Below are 27,248 nucleotides of genomic sequence, written 5' to 3'. Positions count from 1 at the left end.
GACAGGAAGCCTGGATTTTTTTTCCCCCAAGGGTCCTAACCCTTCATCTTCTGGGAAAGAATCTACAGCCTTTCTCTGCCAGTCTCTCCCTCACCTCCAACCCACTTACCTCCTCCAAGTCAAAAGTGTCCTGTGGCTGCTGGCTTAAAGACCGACGCAGTTCTGGTCTGTCTACACTCTGCTTCCATTTCTGCTGGGTGATGGACAGGTCCAAGGACTTAACCTTCCTGCCCATGAGATTCTTCTGGAACAGGCTCTTTCTTGCTCTGCTCTTTCTTTTCCAGAAAGTCTCATCCTTGGCTGGATGGGTTTCCGTATTGGTGGCTGGTAGACTACACAGCTCTCTCCTTATCTGAGCTGGGTCTGTGCTCCACTGTGGATCTTCTATGGGCAGAGAATGTGTGCAACAGGGTACCTTGGGGTTCGAATCCAGAGTTTGCGATGGTGCTAGCACTGTGGACATCCCTTGCTGTGTTTCCTCTTTGCAGCAGAGGACACATGGATAGGGAGAAGTGGGCAGCTTTTCACCCTCAACAGGGGGCACAGGATCTTCCTGTGAGAATTGTCCCAAATCAGAGTCTTGCTGGAGGACCTGCTTCTCTTCTTTCACTTTGTCCATCACTTCCAACACAACTTGGTCCAAACTGTTCTTTCTGGGGGTGTTGTGGGGTGGTGGTGGCCGATCTCGGGGGCATGTGTACAGACACATCTTGGAGATGGCTTTCCGAAGGCGGTCTCTGGGTGAGTGGGGTTCAGGCTCTCGGGACAGAATCCTGATGGATGGCACATCAGTTGGATGGTTGCAATTCCAGAACATGTGGGATGGTGTGAACTTTTGGACGGGTGTCTTAGATACGTAGGAGTAGAGACAGAAGAAGGCATCAGCTGTGACAGCCAGTGTTTGCACCTGCTTAAACCTGCCTGGGTAAAAGAGTTAAAGATGGTGAGTCTGGGGTTCATCAGCAAATTTTCTTAAATCATTCCCTTCAGAAGGCTCCCCAAAGCTCAAAATTCAAGGAGAAGCTTCCAATTTTCCTACTAGTGTTTCTCCCTTTTAGATTTCTAACACCCAGGGTTCTTTTTCTTGAATTTCATGATTTCTTGGCACCCCATCCCGTGTAGATATTCCAACTGGGAAATAAAAAAGAGGGATAAGATTTATAGACATCATGCTGATACGATTCACCAAAAGGCAAGAAGGCCTAAAGGAAGCAGTAATGGCCTGAAGTCTCTTGAAGGCTATTTCTTTAAGAGAAAGAATCAGACAGAGTTCTCCATCTTTAACGAAGACGACATAAGAGGAAATAGACACAATAGGCAAAGGGTCAAAGCTAACCAAGAGAAAGCAGGATTTGAAGTCACTGAGTCCTGCTGTGAAAATCTAAAGGGTAAGGGAAATAGAGCAGGGGTCTGGGAGGGATACTCACTGGCCAGCATGAGGCAGGGGTCTTCCATTTCAATCCTCCGCACCTGGGACTTCAGGAAGAGCTGGAAATCAATGCCCTTGGCCTGAGAGGGGGTGGTGAAAAATCGGGCGGGTATCCGAGAAGTGTCTTTGTGATCCTCTTGGCAAAAGCCCAGACTGAAGAGGACATCTTCTGCATCTTCTTGCACTTTGTCGAGAATCTCTGAGATGCTGAAATGAGGGAGTTTGGGTAAATAAGGGACAATTTTGAGACATATGTTAATTCAGAACATCAGAATATCTAATAAAAGTGTCAGAAGACTGAAATTCTTTTCTGTTCATTTCTCTGCTTTTCACTGTGACTTTGAGAGAAGCTTTCACTTCCCTGAATCTAAATTACCTGTCTGAAACAGGGAAACTACAATCCAACCCTAGTTATAAAAACTGAATAAAACTTTAGAACAGTACTTTGAACAACTTATTGCAGATGGATAAAAATTTAAGTAAATATGAAAGGATTTTGAAAAATGAAGAGCAGTATAGATACAAATAAATTTCATGGCGGAATCATTAAGTGCTCAGTTCCCAAATTTGCCATCCGACTTGCCCCAGTGGTTTTTGTGTGGGACGCCTAAGCAATGAATGTGTAAGAAACATAGAACCCCTGAAGGTCAACATTTTTATTCCTGACCTCAGGGCAAAAAGTAATCAATAAGTACATCCAAAACCTGATTTTGAGAGGTATGCTCCTTTCTAGCCTGTTTTCGGTACAGAAGTCCTGTGTCACAGAAAATCGCGTGCATGCACTCTCCCTGTATCGTATCAACCTGGATTTACGTCTAAATCGGAGTTCCACCAACCCGGGTGACACTAGAGCTTAGTAATTGTGTTTCAAACAGTGAGGCTAAGGGAAGCTCTTGTTATTTGACGCTTTGAATAATCACTATCACTCTCTTCAGAAAGTATTCTGGGCTTTTTGATCAAATAGGGAACATCTTGTTTAGCTAATAGCTGGACAGTCAGAATCCCTGGATCTACTCTTGTGCTTGCCAGCTTTTATATTCATGGTCCTAAGTTTCCCTATCTGTGAATTGTGGGCATAAAACTGGATCAGTGCTTCTCAACCATGGCTACATGTAATGGCCACTTTTGCAGGCTTTAAAAATGCATATATTTGAATCCCATCTCCAGACATTCTGATTAAATTGAACTAGGGTATGAACTAGGACTAAGGCTCAGTGAGGATAAATTACTAAACCTGGTCATGTGACAAAATTTAAGTCTCAGAACCAGGTCTCAAATTCAAATTTTGACTTCAAATTTCAGATACATTTCATTATATCATACTAGTTTTCCAGACTTTTCATCTTTTTTAAAGAGTTATTTGTGTGTATATTTTGCCCACCCTATTAAATCATTCAGCTCCTGGGGTCAAGCTATTTGTCTGCTTCATCTTTTCTTTTTTTATTTTTATTTTTATTTAAGTTCTGGGGTACATGTGCAGGATGTGCAGGTTTGTTACATAGGTAAACGTGTGCCATGGTGGTTTGCCGCACCTATCAACCCATCACCTAGGTATTAAGCCCAGCATGCATTAGCTATTTTTCCTAATGATCTCCCTCTTCTCACCCGACCCCCTGATGGGTCCCAGTGTGTGTTGTTCCCCTCCCTGTGTCCATGTGTTCTCATTATTCAGCTCCTACTTAGACGTGAAAACATGTGGTGTTTGGTTTTCTGTTCCTGTGTTAGTTTGCTGAGGATAACCAGCTTCCACCTCCATCCATGTCCCTGCAAAGGACACGAACGTGTTCCTTTTTATGGCTGCCTAGTATTCGTGTATATGTACCACATTTTCTTTATCCAGTCTATCACTGATGGGCATTTGGGTTGGTTCCACGTCTTTGCTATTGTGAATAGTGCTGCTTCATCTTTTTCAAATTCCATACAGTCATTGCCTGGCCTGCATGTCTGAATGAATTAATATTTTATTGCTTCATTCAATCAGCAAATTAGTCAATTAACGAATGCATTGTTTACTGAGCATCTACTCTGAGTCTTGGAACTGTGATGGTACCAATACTGTACCTCCTGGGTACAAGTTTCAGTGGGAGGAGACACCTATATTTTACACATAGTTTTCAGCTATGAGAAGACTCCTCTGCATCTTTCACAATTCTTGAAACAAATATGGTCACATTTTTCAAGTATGCAGTAAAAGTACATAAAAGCTCCAGTAAGATATCCGAGAAAAAAGAGGCCATGGCTCTTGGTTCTATTCTCCTATGCTTCTCATCTTCTCCACCCTTCCACCCTGCCAAACTTTAGTACCTACCTTGAACTAGTCTTGTTGGTCCCTGCAGTCATGCTGCTGGAAGCCAAACTACAGCCAAGATCAAGTAGCTGGAAAGGCCTGGCTGTCTCGAGGAAACTCCTGCAGAGATCAAAGCTGATGTCATACAAATCTTATTTCCAGTTTGCACCCTGGCTTCAAGGAATCCCTGCTGGGCTTATTCACCCCCTGATGGGTACCTTTTAGTCTATGTAGTTGTTGTTCGTTGGAAAGTCTCACTTTCTAATGTGAATCTTTAGGTCTTTATTTTAATCTCTTTGACCTACCCCAATTCACTGATTTTTAAAGGAGACATCATTTGCCCTGGTTGAACCTAACACTTACCTGGAGAAGAGTTTGCCATTGGCGGCCAGTAGTGTGGCTGGACAAGAAACAGAGAAGCAAAGAACAAATTAGAAGGGAAAATGAAAATCACCTGCGTTGCCCCTCTGAACTTAAAACTCAGTCCCCTCCGTTTCCTTTTGTCACTGTGACAGACTAGCTGGACCCCATGAATTCTGTACTTCTTGGGGCCTCAAGATTACCTAACACAGTTCTGGAATAGGAACAGATATGCCAGAGAGTAACTGGCCTTAAGCCTCTGAACTTCTGACCCATGACTGATGTCTAGGCAAGAGCCCCTCTGTGCTAAAAAGGATAGAGTCATTTGGTCCTCCTGGCTAGTGTTCCTGTCCCCCTACACAAGTCTTTACAGGTCCCAGGAGACACTGGCAGGTTGCTGTGCTTTCATTCTTTACTGATGCCCTTCTCCTCCTGAAGTATCATCTCTATTTTACACCCAATGCACAAACTTGTTTGGAGTTTCTGTACAGGAAACAGTCTTAAAGATATCTGGGCAGCAAATGTTGTAGTAATTTTATATGTCATTGTCCCGGGGTCAAAGGAAAGTTCCAATGATGAACCAGTAGGAGTCATGATAGGCTGATGAGGAAGTGTTTCTGGGCATGTGATGCCTTCTGTATTTTACGTTAGATAATAATGAGACTGCTCTTTCCCTATAGATAAGACCCCAGGGATGGGCTGTTTCTTTTTGAAGTTTTGCACTTCCATCCTATCCAAAACTCATCCAATGTATATCCCGTTCTCATCCCAACCTCAGAGAACTGTGCCACTTACCCTCTGCTCCCAGGGTCAAGTCATCTTCAAAGCTGGTCCCATGGCTGCAGAAGCCTGTCCAATAATCAGGTGAGGGTCACAGAAAATAAGGATGGAACATAACGCATGCACACACACACACCCCTGCATACACGAACATCTTCATATGCCCTTAGACTAGACTTGCACAGCCACATAATCATACTAGATATCCACATGTTTGTCAAATTATTGTACATATACCACCTCAGAAGTCATATTCATTTTTGATTCAGAAAGAATCATACATACATTCACCTATAACCTTTCCCGTATATCACATAGTTATGTACACAATCCCCTGCCAAACAGCAAACACACGGGGGTGTGCACTCACACCCATATAAACACATATTATAAAATATATAAGAACTTTATAAAAGCAGTGGTTGTTATCTGAGCAACCCCTAGCAGAAGACAGCCTATGACTGTTAGTGAGCCTGTGGGCTCTGAGCCAGCATTTTCTTCTGGATTTCCTGAAGCCTTGTGACCACGAACAGTGTTTTGCAGCCAGTTTGAGAACACTCAGGTACTCTTTTGCATGCCTATACATGTACATGTACATAAACACTCACATACACACACGCACAGGTATGTCACTCTCCAGGTAGAAGAACAACAGAAGGACAGAACCTGTACTCACCACTGTAGATAAACTGTCCTGCTTCCTCAGAAAGTCCTTCTTCGGAGTATCTAAACCAAAAACAGTCTTATAGGTTGAAGTCACTTACTACATTTTCCCAGGAGCTTTTAAAAGCTCATACATGTTCATATTCTTTTCCAATAAGAGTCAGTAGTGTTTAATTTGCTTTTATATTGGAGAAAACAAAGACAGAGTGGTTACTTGACTGAAAAATTCACCGAAGTAGTTGGGGAAACCGAGGCTGGAATGCACTATGTTTTAGATTGTGCTTCTGTTGTCCTGGCCACAGGACTAAGAGACAAAAGTCAGCTTAGCAATGATTCTTTGATCTTTAGGTAAAATAGGAAAGAAAGAATATTGAAGCAAAACTGGAGAATTACATTCATAGAGGCAGGGGTTTGCGTGCCATAATTTCCAAATGGCAAACATAAATTTCTAGGTTTTCTTAGAACTTTTAGATCACCTTAACTACCCACATTTCCTTCCTTCTCTCTGAACCATGTTATTGCTGAATATCATGTCATTCAGGAAACAGAAGAAATCGTATCCTGGTTAGAGATATTTTAAAATTTTCAGACATGGTCTTATCAAACATTTACCATCTCCACCAGAAGAACAAACAGAAATCAGCATAAATGGTAGTGAGAGACAGCTCAGTTTTACAAACAAGGAAGAAATTCTGTCTGTCAAAAACAGGTGTGTGAAGTAATCTGTGACAGGGCTTTGAAATGGGACCAGCACATCTAGATGCTAGTCCCGGCTCATTGTGGCTCTTTTGTTCTCGAATATCATGTAAGGGAATTTGGATCCCTAGATATTATCATCATCTAAGTCTACTTCAAACACTGACATGTTGTGAATTTTGTAGAGTTTGCTTTCCTAAAGCTTTTCACATGGAAGTTGTTCATGGTGCTTTAAATATAATCTCAAGTGGAGGTTGGAGGGAAAAGGGTCAGTAACGTGAGTTAGCAGGGAAACTGAAGAGTGTCCACTGGTGCTGGTCCTAAAGGAGCTTTTCTCTTCATCAATCTCCAGCAATCCAGATTACTCTCAGGCTACTGGAGTATCACTTCATGGCGTGTGTAACAGTAGGAATGGGCTTACTAACCAAATATCTGTAGGTCAAGTTCTGCCTAAATTTTACAAAATAAGTCATTACATATACAGATATCTTTTGCTTGTAACTCCTTTCAATAGTAAAAAAGCCAACCATGCTTACCAAAATCTGAATTTTCATATGTCCTCATGAAATTTCATAGAAGCAGGTTCTACATCAAAAGTTCATTATAAAATGTGAAATAATAGGCAAGCTCGTTAAGAATAGGTAACTCTAATAATGCACCTAGAACTATAAATATATTTTTCTCTTCCTAATATATAATTACATAAAATATGCGATGGTATAATACTACAAACATGTGTAACTATATATAATATTTACTATTACTACTAAAAACAGCATGATAGCTAATATAGTCAGGTACTAGAATATTGCAATTTACTACTGCATTTAATGCTTGTGTTGTAACTGCACAGTAGTGCAACTACTAAGGCCTACTATTACTAGAGGTACAATTTAAGTAGACTACAATTCCATTCCTAGGTTGTACCCAGTGGACATGCCTGTATATGCTCCCCCAAGTAAATACTAGTAGTGATAACCAAGAAATAGAAGCCTCCAAATCCCTATGTATTATAAAATTAAACAATTTTATAATAACTATACAACTTAATATTGCACAATAATAAGAACGAGTTACTACTGCATGCAAATACATGGATAAGCATCATAAACATAATGCTAAGCAAAAGAAACACACATAAAACAGTACATGTTGTATGACTATTTCTATAAAGTTCAAAATAATCCCAAACATATCTATGATGTTACAAGTCAGGGTATTTGTTACCCTTGGAGGCAGGATAGTGAATGGAAGGGATGGAAAGGAGACGCTTGGAATGCTGGCAATGCTCTGCTTTAGGTTTCATGGGTGCATTCCCTTTGTGAAAATTCACTGGGCCATTTATGTATTTATTTATTTGCCTATGATTTATTTGTTGACAGGGTCTCACTCTGTCTCCCAGGTTGGAGTGCAGTGAGAATAGCTCACTGCAGCCTTGAACTCCTAAGCCCAAGCAAGCCTCCTGCTTCAATCGCCTGAGTAGCTAGGACTACAGGTGCTGCCATGCCTGGCTAATTTTTAAAAACTGTTTTGTTTTTTCTTGTAGAGATGGAGTAATGGTACATTGCCCAGAGTGGTCTTGAACTCTTGGGCTCAAGCATTCCTCCTGCCTTGAACTCCCAAAGTGCTGGGGTTACAGGCATTAGCCATGTGCCTGGCCTCAGTTATATATTTAATACTCCTTTATTTTTCAGTAGGTATATTATACTTCAATATAATTTATATTAAAAAGAAAAAAGTTACTGATATGTATGCTGAACTTCAGTACGATTTACATTTAAAATGTCACTGATAAAATTTCTGGTTTATCCAAAGCAAAACTCACTTGTATTCATTGGATACAAGTTTTTATTGGGTGCTCATCCTACATTTTTCTTCTTTAGTTATAATCTGCCAAGTATTTCTATTCTGTTTATGAGGAACAGCCCCTGATGGGTCTTGGGGAAGTCTGTGGAACCTTCAACAGAAGTGTGGACATGGGTCTGGAGCTATTGATGCTTTCTCACTGAGCACAATGATTTGAGACTTTATGGCCATCACTCAAGTCCCAGGCCTTCCATGGGTTATTGGATAGGCCATAAAATCAATGACCAGGGACTAGATCTATAGCTGCTCCCCTCTTCCCACCCTTGCACTGAAAAATTCCTTAGCATCATTTTAAGTCTCAAATGAAAGAGCCAAGATATTGCTCTTCCTGTATACCCAGTTCCTAAACAAATAGTAGGGAGGAGGGGTTGGATTGTGGGAAGAAGTATATGGCTATTTTTAGCTTCTTCTAGATGTTTCCATAGCTACCTGCCTGCAGAGATTTAAGCTGAAGCCCACACAGATGATTTTTGGGCTCCCAACCCCACCTCTGGTGATTCATGAGCAACACAGTCATGTCCCAGAAAATCTCGAGAGCTTAGGAGGAGAAATAAAAAAGGAGAGGCATAGTTTGCAAAGACATGCATGATCGGATCCGGTGGCAGAATAGCCGGCCGCTAGATTCAATTGCACTGAGAAACATTGACACTAAATTGCCTGAGATGTTGGTGTACTCTCCTGGAGAGCTTGTCAGAAAAGAAAATGCTCTTGCTACCAGAGGATGTTTGGCTTTGGAAAGAGAAATTGAAACTATGTGGTCTTGGAACAAAATTTGAAAAGTGCCCCTCAGGGCACCTGGCAACAGAGTGGACAGATAATCAGTAAATGTGGGCTCCTTGTTTATCCTCTTTTCTCTGTGGTCTTGGAGCGTGGAATATTGTGGTAATTCAGAATCTCATATTTAGAATGCATTTTCCCTCTATCTTCTTCATTATCTATTACCAAAATTCAAGTGTACTCTCACTATCAATCATCGTCATTATCATCCTTTAATTTTTCTAGCTTTTCCATGCAATTAAGAAGTATCACATACTTAGACAGAATTAGAAAACAGAGGAAATTGGAAAATTTTCTGACTCCAACAATTCCCCTTCCAAAGACAAATGCAAGTATGTTGATTAACTCTTTATGGCTGTTTTGAAGTTTAAATATTTGAAACCTTTTCAAAACACAGATACATAATGAAAATGTAACAGATACCCTTGTTCCAGTCACTCCATTTTCACACATGTAAACATTTTTCCATATTTGCTTCAGAAAAAATAAAATATTCAGTAATATATAATATAAAATAAAAAATTAAATACTAAAGATATAACTAAAGTCTTATTTTACTTCTAAAGTCAATTCTTTTCCTTCTTCCAGATAATCACCATCCAAGAGTTAATATGTATCATTTCTAGGCATATTTTTTCTGATAAATAAACAGATGTAGATAGATGGATAGATATAGACAGACATTTTGTGGAATGATAGGTAGGTATAAACTCCTCCTTTATAAAACTCACCAGTCACTATTAAAAGCACAAAACACATACACATATATTATCTCATTTAAACCTCAAGAGAGCCCTTAGACTGTATTATTCTGAGTGTCCCACTTTACAGCTCGGGTGTCTATAATGAACAGAATTTAAGTTATTTGCTTATGATTGGTTAAACACTTAGTAGCACAAGAATTAGGCTCAAATCTTGGAGACTTTTCACTAACCAGACCACCTTTCTGTCATAAATTTTGGTTCAGGGTTTATCTTTGTAGAGCATGAGTGAAGAAAGATGAGTTCTAGAGTTTATTATCTTGTATTTCTGTGAATTTATTATTTTCAGTTAGGATGAAAAATGTTCTAAGTCAAGGAGCATATTTTAAACTACTTGGCACCCCTCTAGGTTATTCAGATAATCAGACAGTTAGCAAAAGCGTAATTAATAATTGTTGACATGAATTGACGACTCAAGAGTAGTTAATGAGATAAGGACATTAACTGAGCTGACTGTTTCCCCTGTACATATCTGGTAAGCATTTTAAATCCTAGGACAGTTCTCATTCTAGGCTTCTCACCCAAACCTGCAACCATTCTGATTACCACCATTCTTTTCTTCCTGTATTTTGTGGGTCCTCTAATTGACTTTGAAGTCAATGAATTGTGAATAAGATGAGAGCAATGAGAACAATAGGTTTTTTTTTTTTTAAACAACAAAACAAACACAAAATAAATACTTCTTGGCATTGCCTTCTTGGGCACAGGTGAAATAAACAACCTTGGATTATTTGGTGCTATTTATTTCCTACCAAATAGGCAAGAATGGGTTTCTTTATGCCAATTAGTAGATGAGTTTAGATTAAAGGCTATATAAAACTTGAGACATTCCTGGAGGGAAAATAAGGAGCAGGCAGAAGTTGTCCATTCTGAGAATTCATTATTACACAGAAGACTAAATAGGTCACAGAATCCTTCCTTTTGTGTCTGGGAATACTGAGCCTAAGAACGGTCTAGGCTGATGGGGCTGTGGGGTCTCATATTTAAAGTATCTCTGAGGAAAGAGATAATGCACTGCCTCGAAGTGCCTGCTCCAATTCTTCCCTGCTTTGAATCACTGTCATAAACCCTAAACTTCTCCTATGTTCTGCAGTAGAAATAAATAACACAGATGAATTGCTCTTCAGCAAGAAAGATCAGGTTTCCAATTCCTTTTGTTACACAATGTAAGACTCCAATCTAAAGGGGAAGTCAGGGGGAGTAGGGGTCTGGAACTCACCCCAACTATTCCCCATCCACTCTTAGCTTTAGACCGAACACAACCTCTATTCCTAGACCTGGTGCCTAATTTAGTCTTAGCCCCGAGTTGCACTTGATTCACAGTTGTGATTACCGGTTCACCCTAAACCCGCAACACCCCTCCAACAACCACCTCAACCTTACTTCTAATCTTTAGGCCCAATTCAAATCCATCTTCCTGTCTCTGAGTTTCCAGGAGTTGTATCTGTTAGCAAATCCAACCATCAGTCACATATCACCCCGTTGCCTGTCCAGCACTTACCCACAATCCTGCAGCCAGTCTTCAATTTTATTGATTGGATTCCCTAGAAAAGTCAGATACTAGATCACTGTGAGAACTGAACGAAATCAGACCTCCTCCCTGCAACTAATTCCATTCCACAAGTTTATTCTTACATAAGCTGCGTCATGAATCTTTTTTTCTACATAAAGCTTTTCTTTAAGATATGAGAGGAATACACCGTATATAAAAATAGTGGATATTTCTTCTCTCTCTCTGCTTCTTTTCTCCCTTCCTCCCAAGAACCTGGAAAGTGCCCAAGATGTCAGGCCCACTGCTGTCTTTTGAGAGTTCCTTTCCCACAAGGGTGGATCCTTCTCATTTAAAAAGAAAAAGAAAAAGAAAGACAATCTTGTTTTTGTGCTTTTTTGCTTCCTACCATATAAGCATTTATTTCCATCAGAATTTTTGTTTTACTCTTATGACTGTGGTCTCATTTGAACCTCAAAGAAGCTCTGAGAAGTGTAGGAAAGGTACTACTATTTCAACTGGACAAATAAGTCTTAGAGAGGTGAGGGACTTCCCAAAGGCCACACAGCTTGTTAGTGACAGCATTGTGGCCAGAGTCTAGGCATCCAGCTTGTGTGTGGTCTTGTTACACAGACAAAATAGAAACACCGCAAAGCATTCATAGAGAACCCCCAGCCTCGGGTTCTTACAGAAGCTTCTCAGGATGATGCAAAAATGTGCTTTTCCCTTTTTCCTAATCTTATGCCTGTCTCTTTCTCACATAACTCATATTTTGTATTACTTTAGCTTTTCTCTTAAACATATTTAAACCAGTCAAAACAGCCCTCCACGAGGTCCTCGCTAAACAAGGGACCTGTTCACACTCTGCAGACCTGGGCCTGCTGTCACCTTTTACCACTAGACAACATAGACATCTGTCTGATGTTCATCTCTTACCTTCTTGGAAAACATCATCCAGGCTGGAAGGCTCAGGATCTGGGACATCCTGCAGGGCGGCGGCAGCCTCCTCTTCTAGGACCTGGGTCTGCCAGTTACGGCTCTGACGGAGCCAGGCCCGCCGTTTCTCCCAGGATGTGGGGCTCAGCACAGAGGCCTCCATGGCCCTGGCTCAGACTTCAGAGCCTCCCGTAACAGTAATGCTGTCCTAAGAGTTGAAAAACAGCGATGCTCCCTCATCCTGGGCTCAGAAACCACCACGATGCTCAGGGTTGCCCCCGAATTTTCCTGTCTCTGCCCAAAGGAGCTTGGTTTCTCTACACATTCAAGAGTAGGGAGGACATCCCTAGCTCATTTTCTGTCTCTCCTGCAAAAAAGGAATGCTCTGAAAACTCTAAATATCAGGGTAAGTCTTTCAAGTCAGTAAGTTTGAAAGCTTCAGACATCACGATTTAATGGATATTAAGAAAACTCTTCTGACTTAAAGAATCTCAATTTCTCAGGGTAGCCGAAATGCTGTATTAGAAAACATTTTTTCTTTAATCCTTAAGAATGTTGTCTACCAGAATCTTCCATTATGACTAAAACATCTATAAGTTTAAAATGTATAAAATTCATTTATTTTTTAATCCTCATCAAGACGTATGAAAAAGTTGAAGGTCTCAACGGTGAAACAGATTTTCTAAGGTCCCACAACCAGGATGTCACTCCAACTATAGGAATTCTAGGTTTGTTTGTTTAGTTTTTCTCTTGATTTTTTATGTTCCTGTTTTATATATTAGGAGTCCACATGTGACTTATCTCAGAAAAAAATACCCTGTGATTAAAAGCAAGGAGACACTGCCTTAACCAATTAGCAGCCAGCACCTTCAGGATAATCACTTTCTAATTTGTCATCCTGTGCTTCTACCTTACTATGAATTTATTCCTCAGCTCATCAATGCAATTACTAATCCTATAGATTCATATTTCATGTAACATTACCTAAACATGCCTGTATTCTTCCAAGAGACACAATGATGGCACTAGATACACATTCAAAGAGGAACAGAGGGGAAGAATCATTCAATTGTCCAAATAGAGCTTTAAAAAGCTTGAGGCTAATGTAATATTCATTGGCTCATACTCTGTTCTGCTGCCTCTCCCCCGCTGGCCATACTTGCATCCCACCTCACTGAGCAAGTAGGAGTGGGGCTGAAACTCTCCAGGTCTTATCCCCCTATTCCCTCAAGCTGCCATAAACAACTTCATCTTAAGAGCTACACTTTTAACTATTGGAATAAAATAAAATAAAATAAAATAAAATAAAATAAAAAATGAAGACTACCAGTTTACAGAGACTTCTGTTCCTCCAGCACTTAAAACCATTAGTGAGGCATCCAGTGATTTAGGCACTAAAATAGCTTTTTTGAAAAGAACATCCTGAACATAAAATGCATTCCTAGGGCAATAAAATTGTTTTTAATGCCTCTGCTTGTTACAGACAAAACATACCTAGGAAAAAATAGTACATAATTACTGTTGTCTGATCTAAATTCCTTCACTTCAGGTCCGTCCAAGACATATTTTTCTTCCAAGTGAGATAGTAGTTAGCACTATGAGACTTTGCTCGTTAACCCTGGGTACCTGGCTGTTTGTCTACTGCCTGTGCCTTTTAGAGAAAATTAAATCATTAAATTAAGTTTGTGTCATAAAGAAGCCTCAAAGAAGAGTAGCAGAGATGACTTGCTATTCTCTGGTCAGAGCTGTCGGGAGGAGATAAAGACAGGATGAAACTGCCACTAGAATGACCTTAGGACAAGAATCTAAAAAACCTTGATCAGTTTGTTTACCTAGTCCTGTGATCCGAAATATTTAATAGATTGGTTCCAGAACCCAGAGAAGAAAATCACAAAGGCTAACTTGCCTATTGTTTTTAATTTCCAAAGGAAATGGACCTCCCCTAAATCACTGGGAATCTTCAGCTCACAGAATATTTTTGGTAGTAGAACTCAAAAGGAAGGCAGGAAGCCAGGAGGGCAGGAAGGCAGAAGGGCAAGAGGGTAGGCAGAGAAGGAGGAAGAGAAGGAGGGACGGAGGGAGGGAGGAATATCTGGCTTCCATACTTTATTCTGCCACTTCAAATGGGATAACCTTGGAAAATTTCATCCCTTTATTTGGTCTCAGTTTGTCAATGAAAACATTACAGCCGTAACATTTGATGCGTCTGGTACTACAAACTTCTGGATGTGCCGTTTTACAGTCGAACCCCTATAATGCCTAGCACAATCCCAGAATCTCACTAATTGAAATGGAGGTTGGGGCTTTCAACATCCTCTGTGATGTGAATCTATTTTACATTCCTCCCACATCTTCAAAAATATATCGCAATAATATAGGGTAATTTCCTCTGCATCCCCTGAAAATACTTACCTCTTTTTTTAACCTCAGTTTTCTCATATTCTTCCCCCTTTCTCTTCATCTTCCTCAGTCTTTGCCACACTCACCCTGCAGTGTCCAGCTTTTAACCAACCTCCTCCATGGAGCCACGCCTGGCTTCCACAGCCTACCTTAATCACTTTCACTGAGCTCTTTCTCTGCTTGAGTTTTTTCTTCTTAGGTATTATCACTAACATACTTTACATTTTACTTATTTACCCAATTTATTGTTTACTCTTCTGATTAGAATACAAGCTCTAAGAAGACAGAATTTTGGGGTCATTTACTACTGTGTTTCTAATGCCTAAAACAGAATCTAACACATTGTGATAACTTAATGAATACCCATTGTCTAAATGAGTGAATGTCTAGAAGGTGACCGTTCCTCATAGGAGCCCAGTGCCTTTCAGAGTCATCAGAGACACATGCAGGGAGATCAACTTCAAAACAGTAACAATAAGCTGGTAACTACGTGCTTACTAAGCATGTAAAAATGTTGTGGGTTGAAAGCTGGAGAGAAGAGAGAGGGTTATTCTAAGACTTGTTTCTATCCTAGAAGTTCCTACAATTGAGAACAAAAGTTGTATTTTCTTGACTAGTCCCTGTTTACTGCCTGTCTCTATGTCCTATGTAGGGAAGTTTTACTTAATGTTAATTCCTAAAGGAAAGTGCCTATGGAAACAATCCTTAATGCTTAAGAGTTCCAAAGAAAGGCTTACAAATAAATGGCAATTGTAGGTATGACAATAAAAAGACCAGACAGGTTAAGTGTTCACTGAGAATGACAGACATTTTCCTGGCAATTTGGGTGAGAATGTAATAATTTTTCTACTTGAAAAAGTAACAGTGATCTCAAGTCTGAAGAAAAGACACAAGGTAGATCTAAGCTGATCTTCACAACTCTAGCACACATGATAGGGGACTGGGAAATCGCACAAATAATTTTTTTCCCAATCTCAGCAACACTTGAGTTGTAGAAACCTGTCGATGGAGTGTTATATAGGATTAGTATAAGTGCAGCAATATCAAGAGGTAAAAAGAAATGGTAGTGTCTGGTTAGTGGTAATAGGAGGAAGTTGTACTGCTGGGAGATAAGAAACTGGGTTTTTTTTTTTTTGTGGAAATCTGCAGGAAGCAGCAAATGATTATCAGACAAACACATCAGCCATGAGAGTGTTAGAGAGAATTAAAAAACGAGTGCACACAGATGTCAAGATAGCAGCTTTGTAGGTCTTGGGGCCCCTTGTAATAGAGACAAAGACATGAAGATGTTTTCTCCAAATAAGTCATTCAAACACGTACACTGATAATACAATGGAGTTTGGTGCAGTGAAAAGAAAACTGATTAGAAATCAGGAGACTTGGACATTTTTCTGACTTGTCCAATTAATTGACTTATGGCATATCAGTTAGGTTTTTTATTAAGGTTTCAGTTTAATCCTCCAGGAAACGGATTGGTTGGACTCAACGTTTGTGTAAATTTACTTCCACTACCAATGTTTATTAATTTATTTAGGTGAGTTTGAAATACGCATAGGAATAGTACCCATAAAAGAAAGTGCATTTATACAGTTTCCCCATTAAAAAATTGGAAATGGGTCAGTGGTCTCTGGAGTTACTTCCCATTTACCAAATTCCCTTTCAAATTAACACCAACATATGGAGCTCCTGCACATGTGGCCTTCACACTGGATCCAGGAAACTGGTGAGCCTGAACATGAAGGCCATACGGGAACTTATACAGGGAGTCAGTCAGGTGCTACTCATTGACTGTCAACACCGCTTGAACTTTTCTGCTTCTTTGCTTTAGCTTATAGTTTCATCCACTTTCCTCTCTAATCAAACAAATTCTTTCTACCCTTTAATGGCCTACTTAAGTCATCTCCTTTCTCTGACCTACCTGTAGCAACTAACATCCATGCCTGCACCATATGCAACAAAACAGTAAGTGGCTACCTCTCTTGTCATCATTTACCACTACTTGTAACTTCTCCCCTAAACCCATCATAGAACATAGCACAGTACTTTGCAAGAGAAGGGACTCCGTAAGTGCTGTACCTGCAGAGGAGCAAGAATCACCCTGGCACTGGGAAATTATCCCCAATTAGTATTCATCATAGGACAGGTGCTCCTGACTGTCCTCATGGCCTTGGATCCTAATGTACATTTTTGCACAGCTTGTAGTAAAGAGGAAAAAGGCTTAGAGCATAGTCTTTCCAGTCCTTTGCTGATATAACACAAGGTCACCCAAGTCTGACTTAATTTATGAAGCTTGAACTACCAAATTCTCCTATTTAAAAAAAAATATTTGCCAGTCTTTCAAGTTTTTATTCATTTCTTCATCAAAATTTCCTTCTGGAGTTCATCTGTCATCTCTCTTGATGCTGGCTTATAGTATATGATCATATTTGGTCTTCTCTGTGAGGATAGAAATATAAAGCCTGCAGATATCTGTTCTCCAATTTTCCCACGAAACTTAAGAAATTCCCACACTGGTACTATTGCTTCTTGCCTGAATCAGCCCAAACCTTATTTCTCCCTTCTGCTACCATTTCCAGCCTTTTGTTCTTTCCTCTTTTCTACATTTCTTTAGAGGTTCATTCCATAAATCCTTCTCCACAATCTGTCAAGAGTTCTGAAATCCTGTTACAGCCAAGTGGAGTAAGACAGAATTCTTGTTCTGAGGATGCTATAGTTAAAAGCAGAAATTGTAGCAGATAGGATTGAGGTTAGACAGGAGAAATATCCTCTACTGGTTAAGATTAGGGAGTTAAGAGCTGTGAAATGAGTATCTTCCAACAAAAATTATTATTAGAGGCAGTAACTGTAGCAGCAGCAGAAAGCCTGTAGAGGTATGTCATAATTATGACATGAAGAATATCACCTATTTCTAGTCTCTGTTTTCCAAGGGAAGCAGTCTGGGACTCACTACATATTGACATGGGCAAGTCAAAGGTAGGTACTAATAATAACTGATATGTAGAGAGGACTGTATATGTATCCATAAAACTTTCCTGTAAACTGCTTAACTGAATCCTGACAACCACTTTAGAGCTAATCACTGTTACCTGACACTCATGGAGATATGTTACTTGTCCAAGGTCACGTCCCTGTAGTGCTGAGATTGAAACTCAAGTTGGTCTGACTCCATGTTATATAGTTTTTCTGCTGACATTACAATAAGAAAATGGCCCAATGTCACCATCCAATGTAATTTGGGATTTAAAAAAAAGGAGAAGTAGTTTTAGTAAATTCTCCATTTCGCATGCTATGCAAGCTCTCCATCTTATAGTCTAGTAGAGAAAAGGCAGCATGAACACAAGGTAATTTATATTTGGTTCTGTGACAGTCTTAGTGCGGGAAGTGTTGCTTTGTTTGTGTTATTAGAATAGTTTCCTTTCTGACTCCAGCGAGGTGATTATGAAGCAGTTTAGCCTTCCTCAGGCTTACAGAGTGGTTTTTTTGGCAAGGGTCCCACTAACTTCCAGTTGGGAGGAGAGAATCTGCCTGGAATTCCACATTACTTTCAGATTGTTGTGGCATTCAGAATATTTCATAATGGTTTGGGGCACCACAGAGCAATGAGAGCTGATACCGTCACAGCCCTGTGGTGGGGCCCCACTCAGTACATGGGGCCTGTCTGGGGAGTCTTGAGGAAAGAGCTGGGATAGCTGGGCTGGTGACAGGTACTCAGAGGGCTTGGGAAAATGGATAATTACCATTATTTGCTATAGACATATTTTAATATTTTAGCAACTATTAGCCTACCAATTTGCACCTGACAAATACCAGCTCTGCTTACAGATACTTCACTATGGGGAAATTTTCAAGGGGCTCAGTAAGGAAAACCAAAGCTTCTTTTACTTTAAAGTTCAGAGTGTTATTTAGAAATTAAAGAAAAGGAAAACTGTAGAAAGAGTTTGGGCCTTGGAATCAGAGTTAGCCTAATTTGGAATCATAGTTCTGTCTACTTCCTGCGTATTTGTCCTTGGTAACACTATCTTTCCTTCTATACGTAAGTTTCTTTTTCTTTTTCTTTTGTCTTGCTGTGTTACCCACGCTGGTCTCGAACACCTGACCTCAAGCAATCTTCCCACCTTTGCCTCCCCAAATGCTGGAATTATAGGTGTGAGCCACCGCACCTAGCCTATACCTAATTTTCTTCATGTGCAAAATAGATACTGTGCCAAATTAGATGGGTGACTGGCAGCTGTAATCAGATAACATATATTAAGTCCCTGATGTATAAAGGTGGTGCTTAATAATTGATAGATATGATTATGAATCTGCCCTCAGTCTAAGATGTTCACTAAAGTTGAAACATCTTGAGGAATAAGGAAGGAAAGAAGGAAGGAAGAAGGTGTGAACAGCAGGGTACAGCTGACAGTATAAAATCAAGATGGTGAAAAAGATTTTTTAATATGTGGTAAGCAGAGATAAAAAGTAATCAATGAAAAGTCTTTCTTTCTTACCTAATTCTCCAAGGGACCAGAGAGATTATCTAATCCTGGTCACTCATTTTGTAGTTGAGGAAACAAGAGAGAGAGGAGGGAGAAGGAGAGAGAGAGAGAGGAGAGAGAGAAAGAGAAAGAGAGACAGAGAAGCAGGCTTGTCTGGAGTCACAAAGAATATTAGTGGTTTTAAATGGGGACCAAACTCACAAGTTCTGAGTTCCAGATGCATGCTTTCTTCCTTTATATCGTACAGCCTTCCTCCTGCCACACTTGGTTTCCAAGGCCCAGTCCTAGGTTTGTCTTTAGTGCTCTGGGGGACATGTATGAGACAGACTTCTCTTCTCTTCTGTCTGTTTTGTGCCTATGCCCCAAGCAGTGCCTGTAAGTTGAGACTGAGAGTGAGAACCAGTGTGGGAGGAGAGAAGAAGGAAATGGGGTTTCCATGATGTGGCCCATAAGATCTTCTGAATCCACAGCCAAGATATACATCATTACCATCGCAAAGAGCTGTGGGAAATCCCAGAGCAGCTAACATTTCTCTGTTTGTGAACTGGGCAAATTCCACCTCAACCCAGGGGAATTGTCCCCCATTTGACATACCCCAATCTGCAACAAATTCACACATTCCTTCATAGATAAGAACTGTCTTCTAGCTCCTAACCCTCTTTAATGTCACTCAGGTTGGAAGATCATCAGAACAAGAATTTCCCAGAGAATATTTGAACATTCTGAGACTTCTGTTGTCCAAGGAGCAGTTCAGTCTGCTCAGGGAAAAGGGGAGATGTTATTTGGTAAATAATAGAAACAAAAAATGCCCATTTATCAGTGGAACTCCTATTTCCCTCCCTTTTCATACTCTTTCTCCCACATGTAAGTGTAGCTGAATAAATACTGAAAGAAGATCATCTAAGACCTTTTTCCTCTCCTTCCCTTTCTTTCTTACTTCCACTTTCAGGATATGAATTTTAAGAAAGGCTTGTATAATGCTACAGGAAATACTAAAGTTGTGTATTTGGAAAAAAATCCCATATTCTCAATGTAGGGAGACATCAAATATCTTCATTTGAATGGGCAATAAAGACATCAAGAATAAGAAACAGCAGTTTATCTGAGCTGATTTGTAGATGGTTTCATCAAGAGAAAGTAGGAAGAATGAGCAGATTTCTCAACCATTGAGTTAGCTCTGTGAATTTGTATCTTTAATTCTTCAGTTTTATCTCCTTGGTAATAAGCTCTGTCCTGCATATACTCATTTTCTTCTTTCCTGCTTTTCCTTTTCAGTATCTGCACACAATCTTCTTGTCTTCGTCCCTCTGCTTATTTGACTGAACTCTTTTCTTAATCTAGAATCTGTGTTTAGGTCACTCTGCCTCAGGCCTGTGTGTGGTAGGGTACCTAGTACTGTGGGTACTGGAATATCCACTTTGGTCTTGTTCCTTAGGTGGAAAAGAGAACAGTTGTCAGTTTGCAGGTGGAAATAAATGTGTGATCTTTTCCCCTTACTGTAGCCCAGAAGGAACCTTGTAAGTCACAGTATTGGCTGAGACGAGACCTCCTTTTAATTCTCTACTAGAATCCAAATCATACACATTGAACTGAAAATGACAATTGGGCCTTCATGTTCACTACATAATGCTGAATCATAAACATTGAACTGAAAATGACGGTTGGACCTTCATGTTCGCTACATAATGCTGAATCGCAGGGTTCCATCTTAATTTTCAAAAACCCAAGAGTTATGAGGACATGTTGGTAGTATGGCTATGAATGGTTTCTAAACACCCTGGGGTGCATGTGAATAACTCATATGTTAGATTGCTCTCTATCCCTCCTGCTATATCTTCAGCTTGTTATTTCTGATAATAGTCTAAGTAGAGACAGATAACAAATCTGACTTCCCTTCCTCCTCCTAACACTTCATGCTGCAAGAGAATCATACAAGATCTTTATCTCTAATCACTCAGCTGAACAACTGTTGAGTCTGATACTTGGGCACACAAGTTGAAGGTTCCTACCTCCAACCTCCCATCCTAGGTACTGCCCTGCACCATCTAGAAAGTCTCCTTAGCTCTCTACTCAGGACCACTTGTGGTATACAGAGGAACTAGTACTTCCCTGGATATCTCCTGTAAATGCTCACAGTCTTGTCAAATCAATTCTGTGGAACTCTCCTCTCTTGGCCTTGCACTGCCCTGGGGACCCACCCTTTCTCTTCCACCCACTGGTGAGCTCAGTGGCACAGAAGGGGGATGGGAAAACCCCAGGGTGGAGGATCTTTCCACTCCTCCATCTACCCCAAAACTCATGTAGGTGGTAACATGCTCTGCCTGCTACCACTGGGGCAAGGGGTGTTGGAGGATCATGAAGCCCCCAATATTATGTAGGTCACCGAGAGGTCAACACATCCATCTATCCGTCTTTGAGATGTGAACCCTGAAATCCGGTCCTGACGGTGGCTCTCCATCTATCTTGAGCCTCCCAGTTAATTTGACCTTGCATCACTCAAGTGTGTACATCCTCCCTCATAGCTGACCTCAATATATCTTGCTGCAGTTTATCTCAACAAGTTTCTTCTACAGCTTCTGAAGAAAGAGGTCGTACCTATAGAAAGCAAAGTTGATTTCAGCCAGGTACTCTCAATGCTTGGAGCTATGGACACTAGAGTAGGGCCCGAAATGAAACCTGGAAACTTCTTCCTTGAGAACTTTTCAGTATTATAATCAGATGGAAATTGCAGCAACAATGAGTTCAGCAAGACACAGAGAGAAACTTTGCAGGTGAGAAAAGTAATAAAATTCCTAAAATAGTTATTTAAGTCATCAAAGAGACCCAAGTTTCGAGAATCTAGAAAGATTACCTCTCTGATAATAAAAAGAAAACAAACAAACGAAAGCAAAAGGCACCCGGTATCGTTCTCCTAGGCATAATGATGGATGCTTTTAAGGTTGAAGTAAGAGTGGTGGGAGATTTTCTCCTGATTTTCCCTTGTCTTGATCTTGATAGCCTGATTTTTCTCTGACACGTTTCCTTCTTTCTCTTAGCATCACCCTAAATCAGTACAGCCTTGAAACTGAGATAAAGGCTGTACTTACCTGTCCGCTGGTAGAAAACTGAGTTTGAGGCAAAGCAGTTGTCGAAGCTGGGCCGAGGCCTTCACAGGTGTGGGCACAGAGGTGAAGCGAGGGAGAAAGTATCATGTTGTAGATTATGCCTTTCTCCCCGAACTCATTCAACTGCTGTTGCCTGCTCAAAAGGGGAAGCGGAAATGAGAACACACCACACACACACACATCCACACATGTAGACGCAGTCCCCGCCTCCCAGCCCAGCCACATCCTTTGCTCCGGCTCAGGGGACTGAGGGCAGGACAAACCATCTGGAGACACGGTGCTCACAACTAGGAAGACCTTCCTGCCCCAGAGTTGTCTCTGTCTTTCCAGAAAAACAGATCTTTTCCTATTAAGGCAAAGGTACAGTCCATTTAAAGAGGTGTGTGCAGGAGTCTTCCTACCATATAACTAGAATTCCACTGCTGCAGACAAATCCTTCTGTCCTCCGGAGAGCTGTCTGAAAATGGGAAAGCTCTCTCTCATAAATGATCTGGCGTTTATCTCAGAGAAGATGTTTCCAGCCCTGTCACACACTTGAGAGGGATCCGAGCCAGTCGCTCTGTGTTTATAACTTTCAAACTCTGGTAAATTCCCCCGAAGCTTGTTTTTGAATACTGCTTACTTTTTTTTCTGTTAGTTTCTTAACTTTGTTTTTATGTTCAAACCACTTCAAAGTTTTCGTTTTTGTAATAAATGACTGCTTTCCCCCACGTTTTCAAAGCTGAACTTTTAAAATCAGTTATACCCTGAAGATGTCTTCAGTTTACTGGTTTTCAGTTTGGAGAAGGCTTAATGAACTCTAAAAGGTTTCTCCCAGTCCTCAATCACTCTCACCCACCAGGGGCATTCAGCACTGCTGACGATCCCTCTTTGCTTCTCCAGTATCTCCGAACACACTTTCCTCTCTGTATGATACTGCTGCATTTTGGGTATCTTCTTTCTCTCTCTCTCCTGATTCTACTGTTTCCTTCTTTAAATCATTTATTTATGAATATATATCACAATATTTATTCTACAAGGCACTCCTCTAATGTGTTAATTGTGACTGATTTTCACATGTTCATTACCTTCTTTCTGATTTTTTGGCTATTTTTTTTTTTACCATGTTTCTAAATTCCATTTCCAATCATCAATAGGACAACTCCACTGAGTATCCATAGTATAGCTGTAATATGATAGAAATAATCCTAAATAAAATTCTCGCTTGGCAAATTAAGTTCCCAAAACATTATTTTCTTCAAGTATAATGTGAGGAAAATGACAATTCTCTCTGTTTCTCACTCAACCCTTCCCCCACCCTATTCCTTTTACATAGGCATGAAAATATCTAACATGTTTTCTTAGGACATAGTAGATGCTAAATATGTGCTTTTCTGAGAATTAGCTTCACAGTCAACAAGTAAAACACTAAACCCAACATGCCTAATTCTCTTTATTTACTATTCTTTTCTGTACAAATTAACTGTAAAAACTCAACTAATGGAAACTTAACAACTCTTAAATCCTAAGTTTCTGGAATTCAATGTTTTCCTGAACAGTTGTTTTTCAATATGTTTGCGATATGGAGAATATCATTTCTGTAGGGAGTTTGGAAATATGTGAGGGAGATTTAATTTTCAAAGAAATGGGAAGCTGATACTGGTATTTACTTCTGAGGGTCAGTGATGATAAGTGCTTTGGAAGGGATAGGACTGTTCAGCACAAGGAATAATTGTCCTGGCCCAAATGTCAGCATTTTGTTAACATTGATAGTTTGATGGTTAGGAGATCAGGCTTTACAGTGAGGCTCTGGCATCAAGTAGCTCTGTAGTCTTGGATACATTAACATCTCTAGGTCTCAGTTCGTTGGCTGCTAAATGGGGATAACCTTACAGGAGTGATTGTAGAGCTATAAGAATAAAGGAATACAGAGTATTTAGTCCAGTGCCTACCTTACAGCAAATGCTCAAGAAATTGCAGCTATTTTTAAGACTCTTGAAATATAATAGTTTCTTTTCTTTTGACTTTTATTTTAAGTTCAGTGGTACCTGTGCAGATTTGTTACATAGGTGAACTCTTGTCATAGGGGTTTGTTGTACAGATTATTTCATCACCTGGGTATGAAGCCTAGTACCCAATAGGTATTTGTTTTGATCCTCTCCCTCCTTCCACCCTCTGCCCTCCCATAGGCCCCAGTGTGTGTTGTTTCCCTCTACGTGTCCATGTGTTCTCGTCATTTAGCTCCCACTTATAGGTGAGAACATGCGGTATTTGGTTTTCTGTTCCTGTGCTAGGTTTCTAAGGCTAATGGTCTCCAGCTCCATCCATGCTGCTGCAAAGGACATGATCTCGTTCTTTTTTATGGCTGAGTAGTATTCCATGGTGTATACGTTCCACATTTTCTTTATCCAGTCTATCATCAATGGGCATTTAGGTTGATTCCATGTCTTTGCTATTGTGGATAATGCTGCAGCGAACATACACGTGCTCGTATTTTTATAACAGAATGATTTATATTCCTTCAGGTATATACTCAGTAATGGGATTGCTGGGTCTAACGGTATTTCTGTTTTTAGGTCTTTGAGGAATCGCCACACTGCCTTCCACAAGGGTTGAACTAATTTACACTCCCACCAACAGTGTATAAACATTCCTTTTTCCCTGCAACCTCGCCCACATCTTTTATTTTTTGACTTTTTAATAATAGCCATTCTGAGTAGTGTGAGATGGTATCTCATTGTGGTTTTGATTTGCACGAAATATAATATTTTCAATTTATCCAAATGCTATGTCTATCTGTCAAAATTACCTCATTCATTAAAGATGCCATTTCACAAGCAATTGCTAGAGATTTTTTTATTAATAAAAAAGATTTATTTATTTTTTGATTTTTATTTATATTTATTCTTAATTTTTGTGGGTACATATGTAGGTTTATATGTTTATAGTATTTGTGGTTTATTTTTTGAAAGAAATATTTTTCTCTTCTACAAGCAGCTTCTGAAAGACGAAGATGAAGACTACATGATTCCTAGGAGGAGAAGGAGGCCCAGGGTATTTCTCTGTTTATCTTCTTTCTCTTTCTTTCTTTGTTTCTTTCCTTCTTTCCCTTCCTTCTTTCCATCCCCTTCCTTCCTTCCTTCCTTCCTTCCTTCCTTCCTTCCTTCCTTCCTTCCTTCCTTCCTTCCTTCCTTCCTTCCTTCTTTCTCTCCTTCCCTCCTTCCCCTTTCTCTTTTTTCCCTCTCACCTGCCCTTCCCACCCTTTGAAAACGTTAAGTGTCTCTATATCTTTGGCACCATGAACTTCTCTGAGCATATATTCCAGGTGCTTCATGAAAACGGCTTGTTCTTTTTATACTAGATGCAGTAGTTCAGGGTTTCCGAAGGGTTTTTTGTGAGCTTGTTCATTTTTTTCCCTTGGTTAAAAATAAAAACCCTTATGCTAACTGAGATAATGAATTTGTTCTCCACTGCCTGTGTGATTCAGCACTTTGGTGCCTCATGATAGGGCCTATTTGTCATTCCATGGCTCCCTCTCTTGTGTTTTATAGAGCTTAGTAAAAACACTGAACTAGGGGTAAAAGAACTATCTGAGTTTAAAACTATACTAGTTACTTAATTTCACTGGATATCAGTATCATCTCCTGACAAACAGAGAAATGTTTTCTAAGATCCTCTTGGCTTTAGATGTCTGTAACATCTGTACAGACTATTTTTCTCTACCCTTTTATAACTACGTGTAGCTTATTATGGAAAATGAAAATATTAAGTGACAGATATTTGGTAAGAAATTATTATAAAGGTAGTAGAAAAAGTACTTTGAAATACTCTTTTCCATGGAAAAGGCAAGTAAATATTGCTTTTGAATAATATTATCCTCCACACATGTAACCTGAAAACACTGATATATAAGAACAATTTCTGAACACTGATGTGCCCATCAAACAGATGGGCTGTAGTTGGGTATAAGTTCTGGAGCTGCAGAACTAAGGGCTGAGCTGGCAAGTTGCCCAGACCTGGGGCAGAGCCAAGACAGCTGTCCATAGAGGCTGTACCAAGACAGAGAAGCTGCTGCTCAGAGCCACTGCTCTGGGCCGAGCAGCTGGGCCCCTCTACCCAGGCCCAGATGCAAATCATCTGCCTCCATTTCAGCTCTCAACCTTCTTCTTTCTCAGATCCTGGGGTTTGCAAATGCCGTTTTTGTTTGGTTTGGTTTGGTTGTTTTGTTTTTTTTCTAGGAGTCTGTTCCTCCAAAATGCTGATGTGGGAGTTTGAGTGAATTTGTCTCCTTCCTATCCCAAAGGCTCAAAAGTAGAAAGAGAGAGTGGCTAGAATTGTAGGGGAGAGAGCAGTGGTTTAACTCACCACAGATTTTCTGAACTTTCTCCAGGCAGAAAAGTGTCCACCAAGGTCATCTTGTTCTTTTCTCTGCTTCTATGTTCTGGTTGTTAAGGATACAGAAAATGGGATTCTGTAACTTTTCTAGTCTAACCATTCTCCTAAATTACTCCACTCAATGCCAGAAAGTTCTTCCTTCTGTCTGGCAGTGCCTTCCCTGTGTAAAAGTCCAGGAGAACAGAAGAGCAATCCATCTCAGGCCTCTGCAGAGGGTGTTCTTTCGGTGATCCGGATTGCAGTTCTACCCAAAATGTATTTTACTGGATACCTTCTGAGTGCTGGAAATGAGATAGATCTGGGGAAGGGGCTGAGGGGAGTGTAGAAGGAGAGGAAGAGATACAAGGGGGAGAAACAGTGTCAAATATTATCCCTTAGAGGGCTTATTTTCTAGTATGATCAAGTAATTTGGGGAAATACAGGGTTAACAAAAGACAAACATGTTCCTTTAAGGCAGTGGTCCTCAATCTTTTTGGCCTCAGGGACTGGTTTCATGGAAGACAATGTTTCCATAGGAGCAGGCTGAGGGGGATGGTTTGGCGATGAAACTGCTCCACTTCAGATCATCATGCCTGCCACTCACCTTCCTGCTGTGCGGCCAGGTTCCCAACAGGCAACCAAACTGTGCTGGTCTGGGGCCCCCTGCTTTAAGGCATAACTTCTTGAGGTTTTTAATAGATTAACATGAATTATGACTCTCTTAGAAGGGAAGGTTTTGTATTTCCCAAATGTATTGGCCTATGGATTCCCCTCCCTTCCCCTCCCCTCCCCTCCCTTCCCCTCCCTTCCCCTCCCCTCCCTTCCCTTTCCCTCCCCTCCCCTCTCCTTCCCCACCCTTCCTTCCTTGG

General features: G+C 40.3%; 1 protein-coding gene across 4 annotated transcripts in view; it reads right to left on the bottom strand.

Moving 5' to 3' along the window:
* The window catches only part of LOC105474210 (thymocyte expressed, positive selection associated 1), a 34,495-nt gene extending 12,308 nt beyond the window's left edge, over positions 1-22,187 (bottom strand). The window contains exons 1-10 of one of the 4 annotated variants that reach the window (XM_011728692.3): positions 22,009-22,182; positions 19,124-19,295; positions 12,045-12,252; positions 11,121-11,163; positions 5,533-5,582; positions 4,872-4,925; positions 4,080-4,116; positions 3,738-3,836; positions 1,428-1,636; positions 110-921 (exon numbers count right to left, since the gene is read on the bottom strand). In XM_011728692.3, the coding sequence (XP_011726994.1) occupies positions 110-921; positions 1,428-1,636; positions 3,738-3,836; positions 4,080-4,116; positions 4,872-4,925; positions 5,533-5,582; positions 11,121-11,163; positions 12,045-12,207 (1,467 nt within the window). In that variant the 5' untranslated portion in view covers positions 12,208-12,252; positions 19,124-19,295; positions 22,009-22,182. Of the gene's footprint in view, positions 1-109; positions 922-1,427; positions 1,637-3,737; positions 3,837-4,079; positions 4,117-4,871; positions 4,926-5,532; positions 5,698-11,120; positions 11,736-12,044; positions 12,253-14,456; positions 14,829-19,123; positions 19,296-22,008 lie in introns of those variants that run through there. The other 3 variants (XM_011728694.2, XM_024790512.2, XM_011728695.3) reach the window with 3 other exon arrangements.
* Between the last annotated feature and the right edge of the window lie 5,061 nt (positions 22,188-27,248).

This window comes from Macaca nemestrina, chromosome 10 (genome assembly GCF_043159975.1).
Source record: "Macaca nemestrina isolate mMacNem1 chromosome 10, mMacNem.hap1, whole genome shotgun sequence".
NCBI classification, from domain to species: Eukaryota; Metazoa; Chordata; class Mammalia; order Primates; family Cercopithecidae; genus Macaca; species Macaca nemestrina.
Note: the sequence above shows the minus strand (reverse complement) of the source record. Positions and strands in the feature narration are given on the sequence as shown.